The 15,800-nt window shown below is 35.1% G+C and overlaps 1 protein-coding gene across 4 annotated transcripts in view; it reads right to left on the bottom strand.

Annotated features, from left to right (window-relative positions):
* Positions 1 to 4,317: 4,317 nt before the first annotated feature.
* Positions 4,318 to 15,800, bottom strand: part of ATP2B2 (ATPase plasma membrane Ca2+ transporting 2) — a 180,197-nt gene continuing 168,714 nt past the window's right edge. For all 4 annotated transcript variants that reach the window (XM_026061170.1, XM_026061168.1, XM_026061169.1 and 1 more), the window contains one exon: positions 4,318 to 4,629. In XM_026061170.1, coding sequence (XP_025916955.1) covers positions 4,318 to 4,629 — 312 coding nt within the window. The remainder of the gene's footprint in view (positions 4,630 to 15,800) is intronic.

Genomic DNA, 15,800 nt, shown 5'->3' with positions numbered 1-15,800 from the left:
GAAAAGCAAAGCAGAAAACACTTTAATTCTAAAACAGTCGAAAAGCTCAGTTAGTCTGAGAAATCTGTCTAACAATTATTTTCTGCTGTGTTTTTCATTGAATTTATAAATTTTTACTTATTGGTAACTTTTCCCCCATTTTTAGTACTATTTGTTGTAGTATTGGCTGAGCTGCTACCAAATGTTTGTCATACAGAATTTGTCAGTGGGTAAAAGGTTGAAATCTAGGTGAGAAGACAGGAAAATCTGTAATTTGAAGTGTGTTACCTTTAAAAATGTGATTATATGACAGTTACTCACCTCACACCTTGTACAGCTAAGAAAGTTTTCCACCACAAATTCCAAAGGCATCATCAGTAGCACTTAGATACTTTTGTTCCCTTTGAACTTTAGACTGAAATATCACAAATGTGACATCAAGCAAAGACAGTAAAGCTTGCGCAGTAGATAAAGATGCAGAAAAATATCAGAGAGAAGTTCAACCCTGTATGTCTGTTTGGCTAACTTCTAAATCTTGCTGCAGACAGTGCCATAACAGTGCATGATCAAGTGCATATTGCAGTTTATAGTACAACTGCATTACTCCAAGCTGAAAAAGCAGGAAATTCAGGGCTGAGGGTTTGAGCAGTAGAATGTGAATTTCCTCATTTTTCCTTGACAAAAGAGGGATAAGCCGTATGGGCCGAAATGATGGAAAACCATGCTCATCGTAGGACCAACATTCAAACAATGCTTCATATGCAAACTCACAGGGGCTTCACCTGTCATGCTCATTCTGTACACACTAATTTCAGCCAGCTTCGTTGCAGCTTTCACACCAGCCATTCTCACCATCTTGCACAACCACACAGCATAGACCAAGTTATCTGCCTAAGGATTACATTGCCTTGTAGTCAGATAGGAATACAAAGCACTCTGGGCTGGCTTATCATGTGTGTAATGAAAGCCTAAAGTAGTCAGTGTAACCACTGCCTGATAAGCAGGCTTCTTACTGCCAATCCAGAAAGTTTACATACACCTTCACATTAAGTATCCCAGTGGGAATCCAGAGCTAGATTTAATGACTTCAAGTGAAAATAAAGAAAGCTGTTCCGTTCAGACCATTATTGTTCATGCTGCTTTGTGAATTTATTTCTTTAAATTTTCCACTTGTGCTCCTGCCAAGAGAGATCTATTAGACAGTAAGCAGCAAGAGTAAAACTTTATCATTTTGTTTCAAACTATAAAATAATTTACATCACATATTTTACTTACTTTTGTCTTTTTTTTTTTTTTTGAAACCACAAACATTCCAGCATCACACTGTAGGAATAAGAATAACAATAGAAAGCATAACCTTTTGCATAGTATTAAATGAACAGACAGAGTAAGTTCTTTATTTACAATTATTGTCTAGATAAAAAAATTCATAAAAACAGATGAATGAACATATATTAATAACCCCTAGTGGGATGGATTGCCAATGTACCACTGTATTGTTGTCCACAAATCTCATGCTGCTAAGTACAGTACGTAGAGAGCGAGCATTTATATATTGCAGGGAGTTTTAACAAACTGATCATTTTGGTTTTTGATCCATTGTTCCCATCACAGAGAGGTCAAGCAATAAAAGAAAAGAATTGTGATGCACGACTTGTAGTTGAAAGGTCTTAGCTATTCTGCTTTAAAAAAAAAATTCTATCATTTATCATATACATAAAGCACAGTCTCTGCTCACAAAAGCCCAAATGTTCTATGCATCTCAGTTTATATATGTTTTACTATATATACACAGAATGCAGTGTTCATTTTCTTAACAGTTTTCAAGTCTGCAAATGGTACCTTAGGGAGGGGTATTCCTACTGGAAAAGTTAAAAAAATGAAACCAAGAAAAAACGTGGAAGTGTTTGAAAATAAAAAGCCAAATATTCAGTGTTAGGATGCTGAAAATAAATTGTTCCAGTATTGGTAGCTTTTGTAGATGTTCAAGTCCAAAGCTAGAGGCTTCCCTGCAAATAGATAACACTTTTGTTTCTTCTGAATATGATATCCCAAATAGGCCATAGAAACCCAATACATGTTATACAAAGTTTAATCACCGTATTTACAAAGCGAGGAACAATCCTGACTGAGTTTCAATCACTTTGCTAGGAATTAGCTAAAATAATTATGTTTTCATGCTAGCTTTTTACTGTTAAGAAATGGGTAACACTATCTGTTGAAAACAGAGCTGTATAAGCCTTCAAAGACCTGTTCTGTTGTTGTTCAGTGAAAAGTGGATCAGATAGTGAACTATGAGTTTGAGCCAAAAACATTCAAGCTTCTACACAAAAGTCCGGAAGCTGGCAATTCAAGCTTTACCTGGCTGAATAGTCCTGATGCACCCTGAAAACATTTTAGTCAGTTCAGTCTGCAGTTTGGCCATGAGTCTAATCTTGTTTTGGAGAGTTCTGGCTTGAATTAGTTCTTGTGACTGCAGAGATGCACCATGTTATTAGCCAACTTTAACACAACCAGTAATACCTTAACAAATCAATTTATCAAGCTAGTTTGAGAGTGTTTTTCAACACATCTGGCATAATCAATTGTGTAGTTTAAAATGTCTTTTGCACTGTACAGTTATGGAAAAGATCATATGCTGAAAAGTCTCCAAGCAAACTTTATATTAAATACAAAAATTATTTATGAAAAATCCGTGATCCACAAAGTGCTTAGCATTCAAGTGGTTGACATAGCAATTATATAAGCTCATAAATTTTAAGTTATCAGGGCTGTTACCATCTTGAAAAATATTTTTCACCCTCTATACTGCAGGTTTTCAAAATAGCTTTCTTAGTAGAAAGCGCAATAATTAGGTAAAACAATGTATTACTGTGTTACAGTATATTTTGTGACTACAGGAAGACAAGCTTGGTTAAAAAAAAAAATCACACAAAGCACATCTCCATATATAATTAACAAAGTTTCATTCAGACCTAAATAGTGCAGAAATGATATTTTTCTTTAAAAAAAAAATCAAAGCAACAACCTACAGTGATTTTCATCCAAAATGCCAACAGCCCATACTTTGTTAAGTCATAAGGAAATAAATGCCTAAATTACTAACTGAAAAGAATTAACACAGTATATCACAATAGTTTAACATTAGTTTGATCTCCATATAGACAACCAAATATAACTTATTTTTAATCTGTTATTTATAAACTCAACTCAGTTTCATATAATAGCTCTCTAAAAATATTTTTTGGAAGCCATTGCCATATGTTTAAAGAATGAAACAGCCTCCATTATCATATGTTGCACCAAAACAAGTTCAAGCAATTTATTAGAGGAAAAAGAAAAGAGAGAACCTGATCATTCTGATTTTTATTTGAAACAAAGGAAGCCTGTTTTACCTCCCTGTATATAGGACCACAATGCTACATCCAATGTGTTATATTTTGGCTTCTTTTGTTATTTACTAGCAGTATCTACATTATTTAACAAAAAAAAAAAAAAATCAGGCAGAAATCAGAACACGGTTGTAATAAAATATCCAGGGTGTGATATTACAGACGTTTTCGATGAGCTGAGCTGAGCCATTTTTATACTACTTCGGCAGGAAGTGCTTTCTTAACCCTACAAATAGTTAAGGATATTATCTACAGGTTTGTAAACAAATTACATTCTTTTTTAGGACATAAATAAGTTAAAATAGTCAGAGCAATTTGAGCAGAAACAAGGCAACATGCCAACAAAGAAACTTTATATATATATAACTATATATATATAGATAGATATATACATATATATAATTAATTATGTATATACTTATATGTATATATCTCTATATATAGTCTCATAAATGTTTAAGTTCCTCTGTCCAACTGGTGCAAATCTACTGTGCAAGTTAAGCTTTGCAACTTCAAAAAAGTTATTTAAATTAATCTATACAACTGAGTCCATGCCACACAAGCATTTCAAAAAACTCACAGACCAGTGAATTGGATAAATAGCCTCAGCAAGAAGTCCTCTGCAGTTCCTGCTTAAGGAGGAAAAAAAAAGAAACAAAAAGAAACAAAAAGAGAGAAAGAAGGGCTGGAAGTGTACAGTACATTCATGCAGGAGGATTTTTTTTTGTTTTTGTTTTTCTGAAAGGGAACAAGAGAGGGTATGTAAATCAGCCATTCATTCTTTCCCCAAAACCATTGTGATCAACAATTCATTCACTTGTCTCAGAGCGAGTAAGAGTTCAAACAGCTTTTCAGCCAGCAATGTTTTTAATATATATATTTATATATTTCGGTTGCTGTTTTTTTAATTTTATTTATTTATTTTTTTTTGCAGTGACCTTTTCAGCTAAAGTGATGTCTCCAGGCTATGTATTGGGCTTCCTGGACTAGAAGAGGTAGCTGATTTACTTGTATCAGTTGTAAGATTTATTCCACTGTCGATAGCACTGTTGTTCTTGTTCAGCGAAGATGGTGGACTTGAGTTTTTCTTGAGAGCAGGGTCTTCTTCTAGGTCTGTGTCATCAATGAGTGGGATGTGGGGCTGGGAATCTTCTATCCTAAACTCAGGATGAGTCATAAAGTTGTGAATAGAGGTTCTAGATTCTGGTTTTTCTAAACCTTCATAGAGAGAGCTACGGAATGCCTTCACGACGCGGATCTGGGGGGAGAAAGGAAAGAGATGTCAGAGGTGGCACCTCCAAAGGGCAACACTGCGTTAGAGAATACTTTGTGAAAAATGTAGCGTATGGTTAGGGCAGTGCAGGCAGCTGAAGTCCATAGTCTCTGGATGTTATATGCATAAACGAGTGGCTCAGTTATGTGCATTTTGAATATCTGTATCAACTGCAATGTTAAAATAAACCAAGTTTAAAGCCATCAAAGAACTGATGGGAAGTACTGGTTAAAGAAAACGAACGTCCACTCGTGTGGTACATCCCTAGTAAAAGACAAGCCATGTTAATTGTAATGCAAATGTAAACCATGCATGTTGACAGTTTTGCAGTGAGTAAGTAGGAAGGCTTTTTTTTTAATTAAAAAAGTCTCTTTGTATTGTTAAATAAAACATTACACATAACGTATCACACTTCACAAACGGAAAAGCATAGAACACAGACAAAGTTGGATGGGTACATATGAGAGACACACAGGAGCCAAATGTAAAAACTATAAGTAATGTAAATGTTTTAAAGCAAAATCTAAGTGAATGCAGCCAGGAGCACAAAAAGCCAAGCAGACAAAATACTAAGCATAATCATGCTACCACAGGGGGAAAAAAAAAAGTCACAGTTACCACATGAACAGAGATAACTTGCACACAACAACTACACTTGGAAGCCTGGATAATGTGAACATAGTATTGTTGAACCAACTTTCAGTTTTCCTTCATGCATATGTGAGGTAAACACTCGAGTATAGACCCACTGTTCTAGCCATTTAACTTTTTAATATATATAGAACATGTAATAAAATAACGTATTGATTTTGCGGTTGAATTGAATTACATTGTTAAACAGCAAGTTCTTTCATTTTCTGTGTCTCAGTTGTAATACTGTTTGTAAGATTAAAGCCTGAAAGCGACACAATTTATGCCATATATGCAGTCTTAGGTCAGCTAACTTATGCCAGGATAAATCTGATGTCTTTAACTACCTGACAATAAGAACAGAGGTGAAAATCAACTACAAGGCGCAGCCCATTGGACTGTCAGTGACAGTGCCAAGTTGCTTTCGCAGCAGGAAGTGAGGAGTGGCTCGAGGGGCTTTGCAGAGTGGGGACAATTAGTGCTCTGCGGCTGGGCGAAGGGGGGATGCTACCTGCGTCCCAGAGGCCTGTTCGCTCTGAGAAGAAGTGCAGGATTGTGCTACCTGTTACTAGTGAGAAAACCGTAACTTTCTTGGGGGGCAGAGGTGCGGATTGGATGGGGGGCAGAGAGGAAAAAACAGAATGGCAAAAATGTGATCTGTTGGTGTTTTATGACTAAATATGAGTTCTGTCCTTCTACTTCCATGTAGTTTATGAGTGAATTTTTAGCATTTCTTGGGGGGAGACCAAAACACAGGCAGAGGCAGAAAAGGTGCAAGCAGGCATTGTGAAAGCTTTTCCACACACATTTAAATGGTTTGGTGGTAGGTATGTATATTGTTTTACATGTGAATATGCTGCAAGTTACTGTTTGGCACAATACACCACTAATCTTTAAAGCTTTAATTCTTTTAATTGGCAGACTGCTAGTAGCAGAAGAGAGTCATGTAAAATTTCAAATAAATGGCCTCAATCAGTCCAATTACCCACCCTTGTCTTTGTAATTACACTTTATAACAGCAGGGCACAGTACAAAAAGCAGATTCATGTGACTGCTTATTTTAGAAATACTAGGAACAGAGTGGTAACAAATGGCCTGACCAAGTCTTGGGATGCTAGAAGAGTCTAGATTTCAGTAGGGTGGCAGAGGTACAACAGGAGGATAGAAAAAGTAAATTTTATGCATTATGATCATATAGTGTAGCAAACGCCTGTTTGACATAACACTTGGAATTACAAACCAGGGCTCTATCTGAGCGGAGTCTCTTTGAATTGTGCTGTAGTATGTGATGGTTTTGTACAGTGAACAGACGGCCTGGGATAAGAGATTCGTTTGCATTGCTGAAGATAGGATTTGAGCTCTATTTGAAGAGAAGAGCTGACATACTAAAACATTATGTAGGCCCTTCTATTTTGTATTTTAAAATGCAAAGTTGAATAGTCTAAACAATGAAAAAATAATGTTTCTCAAGGTAATCTTTAACGTGTTACTAGATTGCCCTATTTTAAATCAGGGCATTTTTTATAACATGCTTACAATATAGGCTGACGTGGTATTATTTTCTAAAAAGCTACCTATTTTTTCTGCTATTTAAATGAGTCATCTTATCATTCAGTTGCAGTTGTTTGCTATATTTTATCTACTAGAATAAAATACTCACTTTCATTCTCTTAAATACAGCCACTCTTATTGCACAGACTTCGGTTCTAGTCTGCCAGCTGGATTTTTTTTAATAAATGCAAATTAAAATTTTATTTAAATGAGAAGACTTGCAATTTCATATTACTCTTGAACAGATTTCGTAAAGTTTTTCAGTGAAAGTAAAGCTTTTCTGGAGGTCACACAAACCTGTATTTAAGCCTCTACAGGTTAGCAAAGGAGCAACCAAGTTCCATAGTAGGGAAAACTACCACTGAAGTCACTGGGAATTCTGCTTAGACTAGATTGCAGAAGTAGACTCAGAAAAGGATACAATAGGATAAACACAGATTTTAAATGTCCTAAAGACTATGTATCCAAAATGCATTTAATACCAGGATTTAGGGTCTAATATGCATTTAATACCAAGCTTTTAGTCAGTCTACAGCACTCTTTTCTTACACAGCTTAGGGAAAACTGTAGCCTTAGGTTAGTATTTGAAAACCAGTTCTGAAAACCTGCTTACCATGACCTGAATCCAGTGCTCTCCACTGTTACTGCTTGAACTAATGACCTACTGGAAGAAAACGCTACACTAGCATCTTTTGCATGGACTAGATGTGTTTACACAGCAGGCTGAAGGTATCATTGCAGAACCCACAATCAGCCAGCAGTTGTATCACTTTGTGTGAAGATCTTAAGCAAAGTTTTGGCATGGACTGTTTGAGTCTTGCATGAAACTTTAGATACTACTGGTGTAATTTCTACTTGCTCTTCATATTGTGCCTTCTGTGTGATTTTTTCTAGAAATATTAGCTTAAAACTAGCTAGATATGCTGATATCACTAGTAGTTCATCTTCTGAATGCTATATGGTGATATAAGGGCCAAATTTGGGCAAGTCCCTAAAGCTGAGAACACATAAATATAGTTAACTTTCTAATAAATGATCTTTACTAAGGAGCTGTAGAAAACTACCTTCTTTCTAAAAATCTCTCTACAATTTCAGGGTTGTGTATTTGTTTTCCATTAACTTTTCCCTTAAAATAGAAACTCCCTCCCCTACTGTAAATTCTGCAGATTTAGCTTGGCATCTTGGAAGGAGACGTTTATTTTTTAGTGTTTTGCCTCATTCAGTGACAGAATTTCTGCATTACAATGTAATTCAAAATCTTGGGAATAGTCTGTCCGCCAATCTATTGCTTACAGGAAAAAAAAACTTGTTTCTTTCATTATGTTTGTGGAAACAAATGTAGAAGGTCCACCAATTGCAAAGGTGGCATTTTTATATAAAATAACACTACTATAACTAAGAACTGAAAATAAATTATTTAGTAACATGGCCCAACAGCAACAGATTCTTTTAATACATCCTTAAACTTAACGATTATTTGAAGTAACATGTGGTGTAAAAATGTTTAGGGGCTCTGCTGAAACAAAGCCCATTTGGTGTGATTACTTTCTGAAGATAAAATGAGGCTATTGAACTTCATATAATGTTGTTAGAGCTGTACAGCATGTAAAGCAGGGACATACCCATGATGGATAGAACCTAGTAAGTGTTGGTTTATTAGGAAATATGTGGAGTTCATGTAATGAGATTCCTTATGATACTGACAATGCCAAGGGAAGACAAACAGTGTGATACAGTTCCCTTTTCTCACAGTAATGGAGACAACAGAAAAAATGAACTGCTTTTAAACAAAAGACTGTGGGGACAACACTTCAGGACATTTTTGACATGGCTATAAGTTTCCACTTCTTTCTTCTCTGTAGCTGTAATAGAAAAAACTCTTCAGTTTCATCCCACCTTGAAAGTTAGATTTATTATACTGCATCAGGCAACAAAAATAAAAGAAATAGAATTTTAGATATTATAAATTTTTCCCCATCAGAAGAAAAAGATGAAGTTCAGAATCTCACCCCTAAATACAACAGTCTAGGCAAAATACACAAGGCCTGTTTAGGATCAACAGCAGTATTATGGTTGGTAGTGTGTGGGCTTATACTCGAATGTTTACCTGGCTTCTTTTAAGCCAAGTATCTTGAGTTTGGTTCACATTCATTTCAGGCTCAAGGTTAAAGACTCACAACCTCTTTTTATTTCACTCTCTCCTGCTGAACCCTTTTGTCCAATGTTCTCTAGCCCTCTGGGAAAACAAACACATTTAATATTCAGACAGTAGAGAGTAGGGCACTGCAAAAGCAAATAAATTCAATACTGAAAGATCAGTAAGGTGATTAGTATAAAATTGTAAACAAGAGGTCAATTTTGCAAAGAGATGCCAACTTTTAGTGTATCTGATACTATTCTATATCAAGACTATCTATGCAAATGTAAGAGAGTTTGGTCAAGTACTAAAGTATATATAAAGATTTAAATAGAAGGCATATCTTCAGTATACTTGTTACAGTTTATTTTTGAATCCTTACAGTTTTAGGTGAGTAATATCAGATCAGGCATCCACAGGAGGAGATATTTTATGTGTTGGAGTCACCTGTAAATGCTGTGACTAATATGTTCCGGATTGTATGAGGCAGTAGTTGAGCAAATTCAAAGATAAAATAAAAAACTGTAAACTTTACACAAATAATATTTTCTAGGTTTCTGCTGACTGAACCAGATACATAACATTATCTGTGCTACTCTCTTTCTACATAAAAATACAATAAATCCAGTAGGGGATGCTGAAATTCAAACTACATGTAGCAAGGGGAGAATAGAATAGCTACATATATTGCAAAATCCTCAGGCCTGATTCTGATTTCATGGAAGTTTCACATGGTTATTACTCCACTGAATTTTAGAGCATGAGATCAGAACTGTATGCAGAACATGTAGTCTCCATAGCATCTCTTCTTTAACTGATTTTAGGGTTGTTACAAAATTATGGAGCCTGGCATTTTTCTATCAGATTTGACAAAGCCCAGATATTTTATTATATAACCCTTCTAAAGAAATTATTTCTATGTTAAGAGTCAAAATCTTATTGCCATGCTGCATCTCCAGTTGAGGATTTGGTTTTGTATTTAAACTTTAAACCTAGTTAGCTTCTGTAAGGGAAGATGTACAGAATTTGTTTTTGATCTTACATATCCCAGTATGATTCTGAAATCTTTGTAATAATCTGTGGGAACCTCTAAGCTTTAGTATGATATCTCTGTTCAGATGCCAGCTAACAGTTCAAAGATGTTCCCAAATGAGGCAACATTTATAAACACACTTTTAGATGTGGATTTCATTTAAAGTCAAATTCTGCTTGTTCGGTTTCCTCAGGTGACAGTTAAACCACATTGTTATAGAAAACAATTGACAATTTCTATAAGGCTGGTATTCCCATTTGACTTGGCCCAGGATCTGAATGCAGGTCAATATTGGACAGTAATCTTTGCCTTAGCATTTATTGAATTAGAATACAGTTTGGGGCTTTTTAAGAAGCTTGTTCCCATTTTTCTTCATGAGTGTGAACACAGAAAATTTGATCCAAACTTAAGATTTTATCTTATGTTTTAATTATAAAGGCTGTCCAGCTGAACGGTGATTATATTTATAGAAAAATAAGTATGTAAGGAATCTACAAAACCAAAAGCTTCTAAATAGTAAATAATTTTTCTTGATATAAAAGCCTGATTGTAATGTAGAATAGATCACAATTAGTTAAGCTGAACACTTTAAAATTATTTATTAGAAAATAAATCTACTCTAGTATTCACTAGAATTAAGCTTGCTGAATGTCTTGCGTTACAGTTTCTGACATAATTTGCAGGTGCTCATGCCGCTGTGCCACTCTGAGGTGAGTGTTGCATAGGTGAGGCTTTACCTGTGAAGGGTAGTTCCTTCACAGGTGTGACCAGTTTCAGCTATTTTTTAATTAAAGGGAGAAGGAAAAAAGCTGTTTTCATATGAGAATTAGTCCCACTTTGGACCTTAGCATCCTTCCCCCCAAAAGTGAAACTTGACCAAAATACAGCCTTAAGAGATGACTTAAGATGCTGTGTCCTTTTGCTTGAACGCAATAAAGAATACTTCAGAGAGCTGTATGATGGAAAAACACTGAATATTTTGTGATCATTTGTTAAGATTTTAATTGTCTGCTAGAAAGTTTAGACTTGTCATTGCCTGTCTTTTCTGTATCATCTTTACAGTGGCTTGCTTGGGGCCACTGCTGCTAGATTTATATAATAAAAATTGTAACTGATTCAGTGAAATATTCACCTCCAAAAATCTCAGACAAAAATGACGGACCGCAACAGAATAAAGAAAAAGCAACTTGCCAATACAGAAACTACTGCAGATAGCAGATTTGGGAGGCTGTCTTTCGTGGGAGGCGGGGGTGGGAGTTTGCAATGTTTCCTACACTTTGGAATATTTTTAAATTACAAGAAGAACGGGCTTTTTTTGTCAAGAGACTTGCAGTTTCCACATGCCTCCATTTAGGAATGGTATTAATTATGAGAATGAAGGGAAAGAGGAACAGCAGGTACAAAGGAATATTAAATATGCATCTTGCTAGGAAAATTTGAAACTATTCTCTCAGAAGGCTTACCTACTGATAATATAAGCAACATTTGAGAACTGGATAATAAATAGATTAGGATAAAGAATAACTTGTTTACTTTGTGTACAGTTAGATCTACTTATTCATCATCTACTTAATTAATCCATGATCTAGCAAAGGCTTAAACATGGACTTAATTTTAAGCACAATCTAGCCTTCTGTTTTATTAACTCTGAGCTTTAAAGGAAAAAAAAGATGCTCTGTTGCCCCACTGGAGCCGATTTTGTTTTCCCAATATAGAAAGAAATACATATAAAATAGATATTCTTAAATTTCAAAATGTTATTTTAAATCCACAAAAACTGGTAAGGATCTCAGGGAGAGCCTGATATCTAAAACCACTTTTAACCCTGTAGCGTAACAGGTTTCCAGTGATAAGAAATTATGTGTGTATATGTGTGTGTATGTACATGCATACAATATAACAAAACCTGAAAACATGGTCAAAGACTATATTGCATATAGAGCTTTACTTTTACCATGTTTTCATTTCCAGTAGTTTTATATGTGCATATTTAATTTGCATGTAAATAACTTTTCTATATTGTGTTTTTTTGTTTTCCATTTGCAGAAAACTATATTATGATTTTTTTAAAGCTGCAAGGTTTTTCAAGAGAGATAAGAGACTCATAATATGAACTTTATTGTTATCCATTAATGCTGACATCCTGAAATGCGTAATTTGTTATTGGCTAACACACTATGACAGCTAATCAGTAGCAGCATAACTGGGGAAACTGTAGTACTCTAATAAGTATTTCTTTGTGTAAATTGCTTTTAAGGTATTTTGCAACCATTTGAAAGATTTGAATGTGCACATATCTATGAATGGTTGAAAATTTCAGGTAAAGACTTGCTAATCCATTTCACAAAATACTATAGATGCGGCAGTATTTGACATTCAGGTTTATTTTTAAGCATATGCTACCCTTCTGTTTAACTATTAATAAATCTATAAATTGGAAGAATGTTTTCATGTCTTGATGAATCAAACATTGGATTAATCTTTCCCCAAAATAATAGCAAAAAGTATATTTTTTATTTCAAAATGTTACTGTCAATCCACAGAAGTTGGTAAAGAACAACAACCCAAAGTAGCCTACTTAATTTTCAGTGAAATAATATACAAATCACCTTTATAAATAAAAAATCCTGAAACTCAAATTAAGACTTCCAAGCCTGTCAGATTTAGATAGCCCAGTATGGACTGAAAACACAACTTCTTCCCTCCAAGGTGGTGTATAGTTTTGGACAAGCCAGTTGTTTTTGTTATATTTGTTTCCCTTGTCAGAGGTTGGCGAGATGTCACAATAAACTACATTTTAAAAAGCTAAGCAACTAGCAAAGCACTGCACAAGAGCTCTATGAACTTAAACCTGTACGCTCTTGTTGACACAGCCTATCATTACCCAGTTTGGGCCCCCAAAATGGCACCGGAAGTATCCTGACTGCTGGAATGTGCATTTTCATGCCTCTGAAAATGAATCCTCTTCACAATATCGTGTATTGGGCTCTCTCAAGTACTCTGCCCTTCTGTCTTTGCAGTACCCTTTAAGGCAACCATATCTGTGGTTTTCCCTTGAAACTCCCCATAATATATCTGCATATGCAGTACTTTTTAAGATTCCTGAAGACAGGGAAAGTAATGGCTTCAAAATCTGAGGTACAGTTATCCCTGTTATTGCCCCTTGTCCCCAAAGGAGGAAAGTAATGATTTGGGGGTTAATTCACTCTGAGCAGTTAAAAGGCAAGAAATCAGTTCTGTCCCACTACATACATTTTAAGCAAGGAGCTGAAAGTAGAACTAGGTGTGAATCTTGCAACTGAAATTTTCACAGAAAATGCCAGTTCACAAAAACATACCCTATTTTTATGAAATTTGAATTAGGAAAATTTTTTTCAGGTTCTAGAAGAGATCTCAAACAGGAGCTAATTTTCTGGTGAAAACAAGATGAATAATTACCTTTAAGTGCCAATTTTAAAAATAAACACTGTTGAAACATTTTAAGCCCACAGCAGAATGAGTTGCTCCTCTGTTTTCTTAGGGAACACAGAAGCATTATTATGGGAAACTGTTCACTGGCTCAAAGGCTTGGTTTGTGTGCAGGTTGTGTTGTGCTCAACACGGAAATGAGGGGACTGGGGCTCTGAGTAATCAGAAGCAGGTTACAGTGCCTGCGGCACAGGAGGGGCCCTCAGCTCTAGCTCTTTGCTTCTTATGCTGCTGCACTGAAATGGCTGACAGTTTTTGAGTAAAAGCGGGCCGAATTTCCACCAAGAAAAAAGAGAAAAAGATGCATATTTTCTCCAGACAGCACCTGCTTAAGTTGCAACCTTAATGGTACTTCGGGTTCTGAGAAAAAGTAAAGTTGCTACTTTGACTTTTAAAGCTAATAACAGATTTCTAAAATTTCTTATGCTTGACATTGAAATACTGGAAGTGATTACACACAAATGGAATGGGAAGCCTTCCTTTTTTTTAGGAGCTCTAAAATTTTATTTCTCTCTCTCGTCTGCCAGAACCTGACTTGTTGAATGTTTGGCCCAACTTTTCACTAAACATTGAATGAAGAATGTATTGCATTATTTTGTAAAGTAACAAACTTGTAAAGTGAGTTCCATAAATTTAACTGTTTTTTTAATGCTGACAACACTGTAAAACAAAATGGTTATATTTATAGTCCCAAAAAAATACAAATAGAAACATAAAGTTAGATCTGGAAGAATCTTCCTGGGCTACTGAATCCATTTTACTGTTAGTGAAGAAGCTCCTTCTTATTAGTCCTTTTATAATTTTTTCTTTTGCTTCAGTAACTCTTCACTAGATGCTTCACTTGCATCTAGAAGAAAGTTGTTTCAGGATTTATGTTTAGAAACCTGCTACTTTTTGCTAAGATAAATTTATTTGTTGCCATATTTATTCTGTTGTGTCAACACTGTCCTTTAACTTGCCTAGCTCCCTCCTTCCTCAATGCTTACCTCCCACTGAATTCAGAGATAACAGTTCTATGCTTTCATCATTCATGTAAACCTTAATTCTTTAGCCTTGCATCGTAAGTTAGATCCTCTATTTCCTTATTCATTCCTAGGGAGTCTTCTCTGTACCTGTGCCACTTTGAATATATCTTTCTTGAACATGAGTGACCTATATTGTATACAGGATTCCAGATGGAATGTTCTTTTATCTGATAAGCTGTATTTTGCTTAATAAATATTTTGGTAGGATTATTTAAAGTACATATTTTATAAGTAATAGAAAATATATCTAATGAGATTAGGAAAACATGACACAGAAACCTCAAATAAAATCAGAATCTTCATACACTGAAAAAAAATGACTAGAAAGTCCTGCCCTAATAGTAAGTTAACAGCACTTGCAATGAATATTGGAGAGTATCTACTGTACACAAAGTAATACAATTGTTAGCTGTGTCTGGGTATGTGTCAGTTAAGAAACATAACAGGACAAAATGGAAAAGGGCAAAGTAGCTCAGTCTCAAATGACTGCTACATAAGTTGGCATCTCTGTAGATCTGATGCATTAAGAATACACACTCACGCCCAGCCGCAGCAGCAGATGTGCTGGTAGGAGAGGAAAGAGCATTGGATAACGATACGTGACTAGGGCTAGAAATATTGGTTACATCCTGGGTCTGGCTTGTGACGGAGGACTGTCTCCTTAGAGCCCCCTGAAAGGAAGTGCCACTCTTGAAAGTATTGACTACTTCGATCTGTAATGGAGGAAAGAATGAGACAAGTTGCTTAAAGTATGGATACAGTTGCACAACTGACAGGAATAATAATGAAAAACAATAAATCAACCGTGCATACAGTTTTACTTCAATTGAAAGAAATACTTTAAGTGATCCTTTTAATGTCTTAGATATGAAATGGTCCAAATGAAACTGCTCCATGGGAGGCAGTGGAGCTGCATCAGTTTAAACAAGTATAGATTTTAAAAAAAAATCTTTAAAATTTAACCCTTTTTATTGTTATAGCAATAAAATAAATAAAACTGGAATACTTGACATAGCTAATCTCCATTTTTTTCCTACTGAGAATAGAATTACTTTGCTATTGCTCTCTAGGTGTTCTTCTAGAGGGAGGAAAATTCAGTTACTTAACTGGAATTAAAAAAAAAAAAAAAAACCTTTAGAATATTCAAAATAAGATTCCCTTTTTTTGTTTACAAAAAGCAGGGTTATCAGTGTAGTAGCCTGATAAAATAGAAAGTGCTCCAATACTTTATCTGACTTTTTCTATAATGAAAGTTCACATAAATTAAACATAGTGATAATGAATACTTGTCTTTTATAACTACAGATTAGAA

This window comes from Apteryx rowi, unplaced genomic scaffold (genome assembly GCF_003343035.1).
Source record: "Apteryx rowi isolate R43461 unplaced genomic scaffold, aptRow1 scaffold_177, whole genome shotgun sequence".
In the NCBI taxonomy this organism is placed as follows: domain Eukaryota; kingdom Metazoa; phylum Chordata; class Aves; order Apterygiformes; family Apterygidae; genus Apteryx; species Apteryx rowi.
The sequence above is the reverse complement of the archived record's forward strand: the minus strand, read 5'-3'. Positions and strand labels throughout refer to the sequence as shown.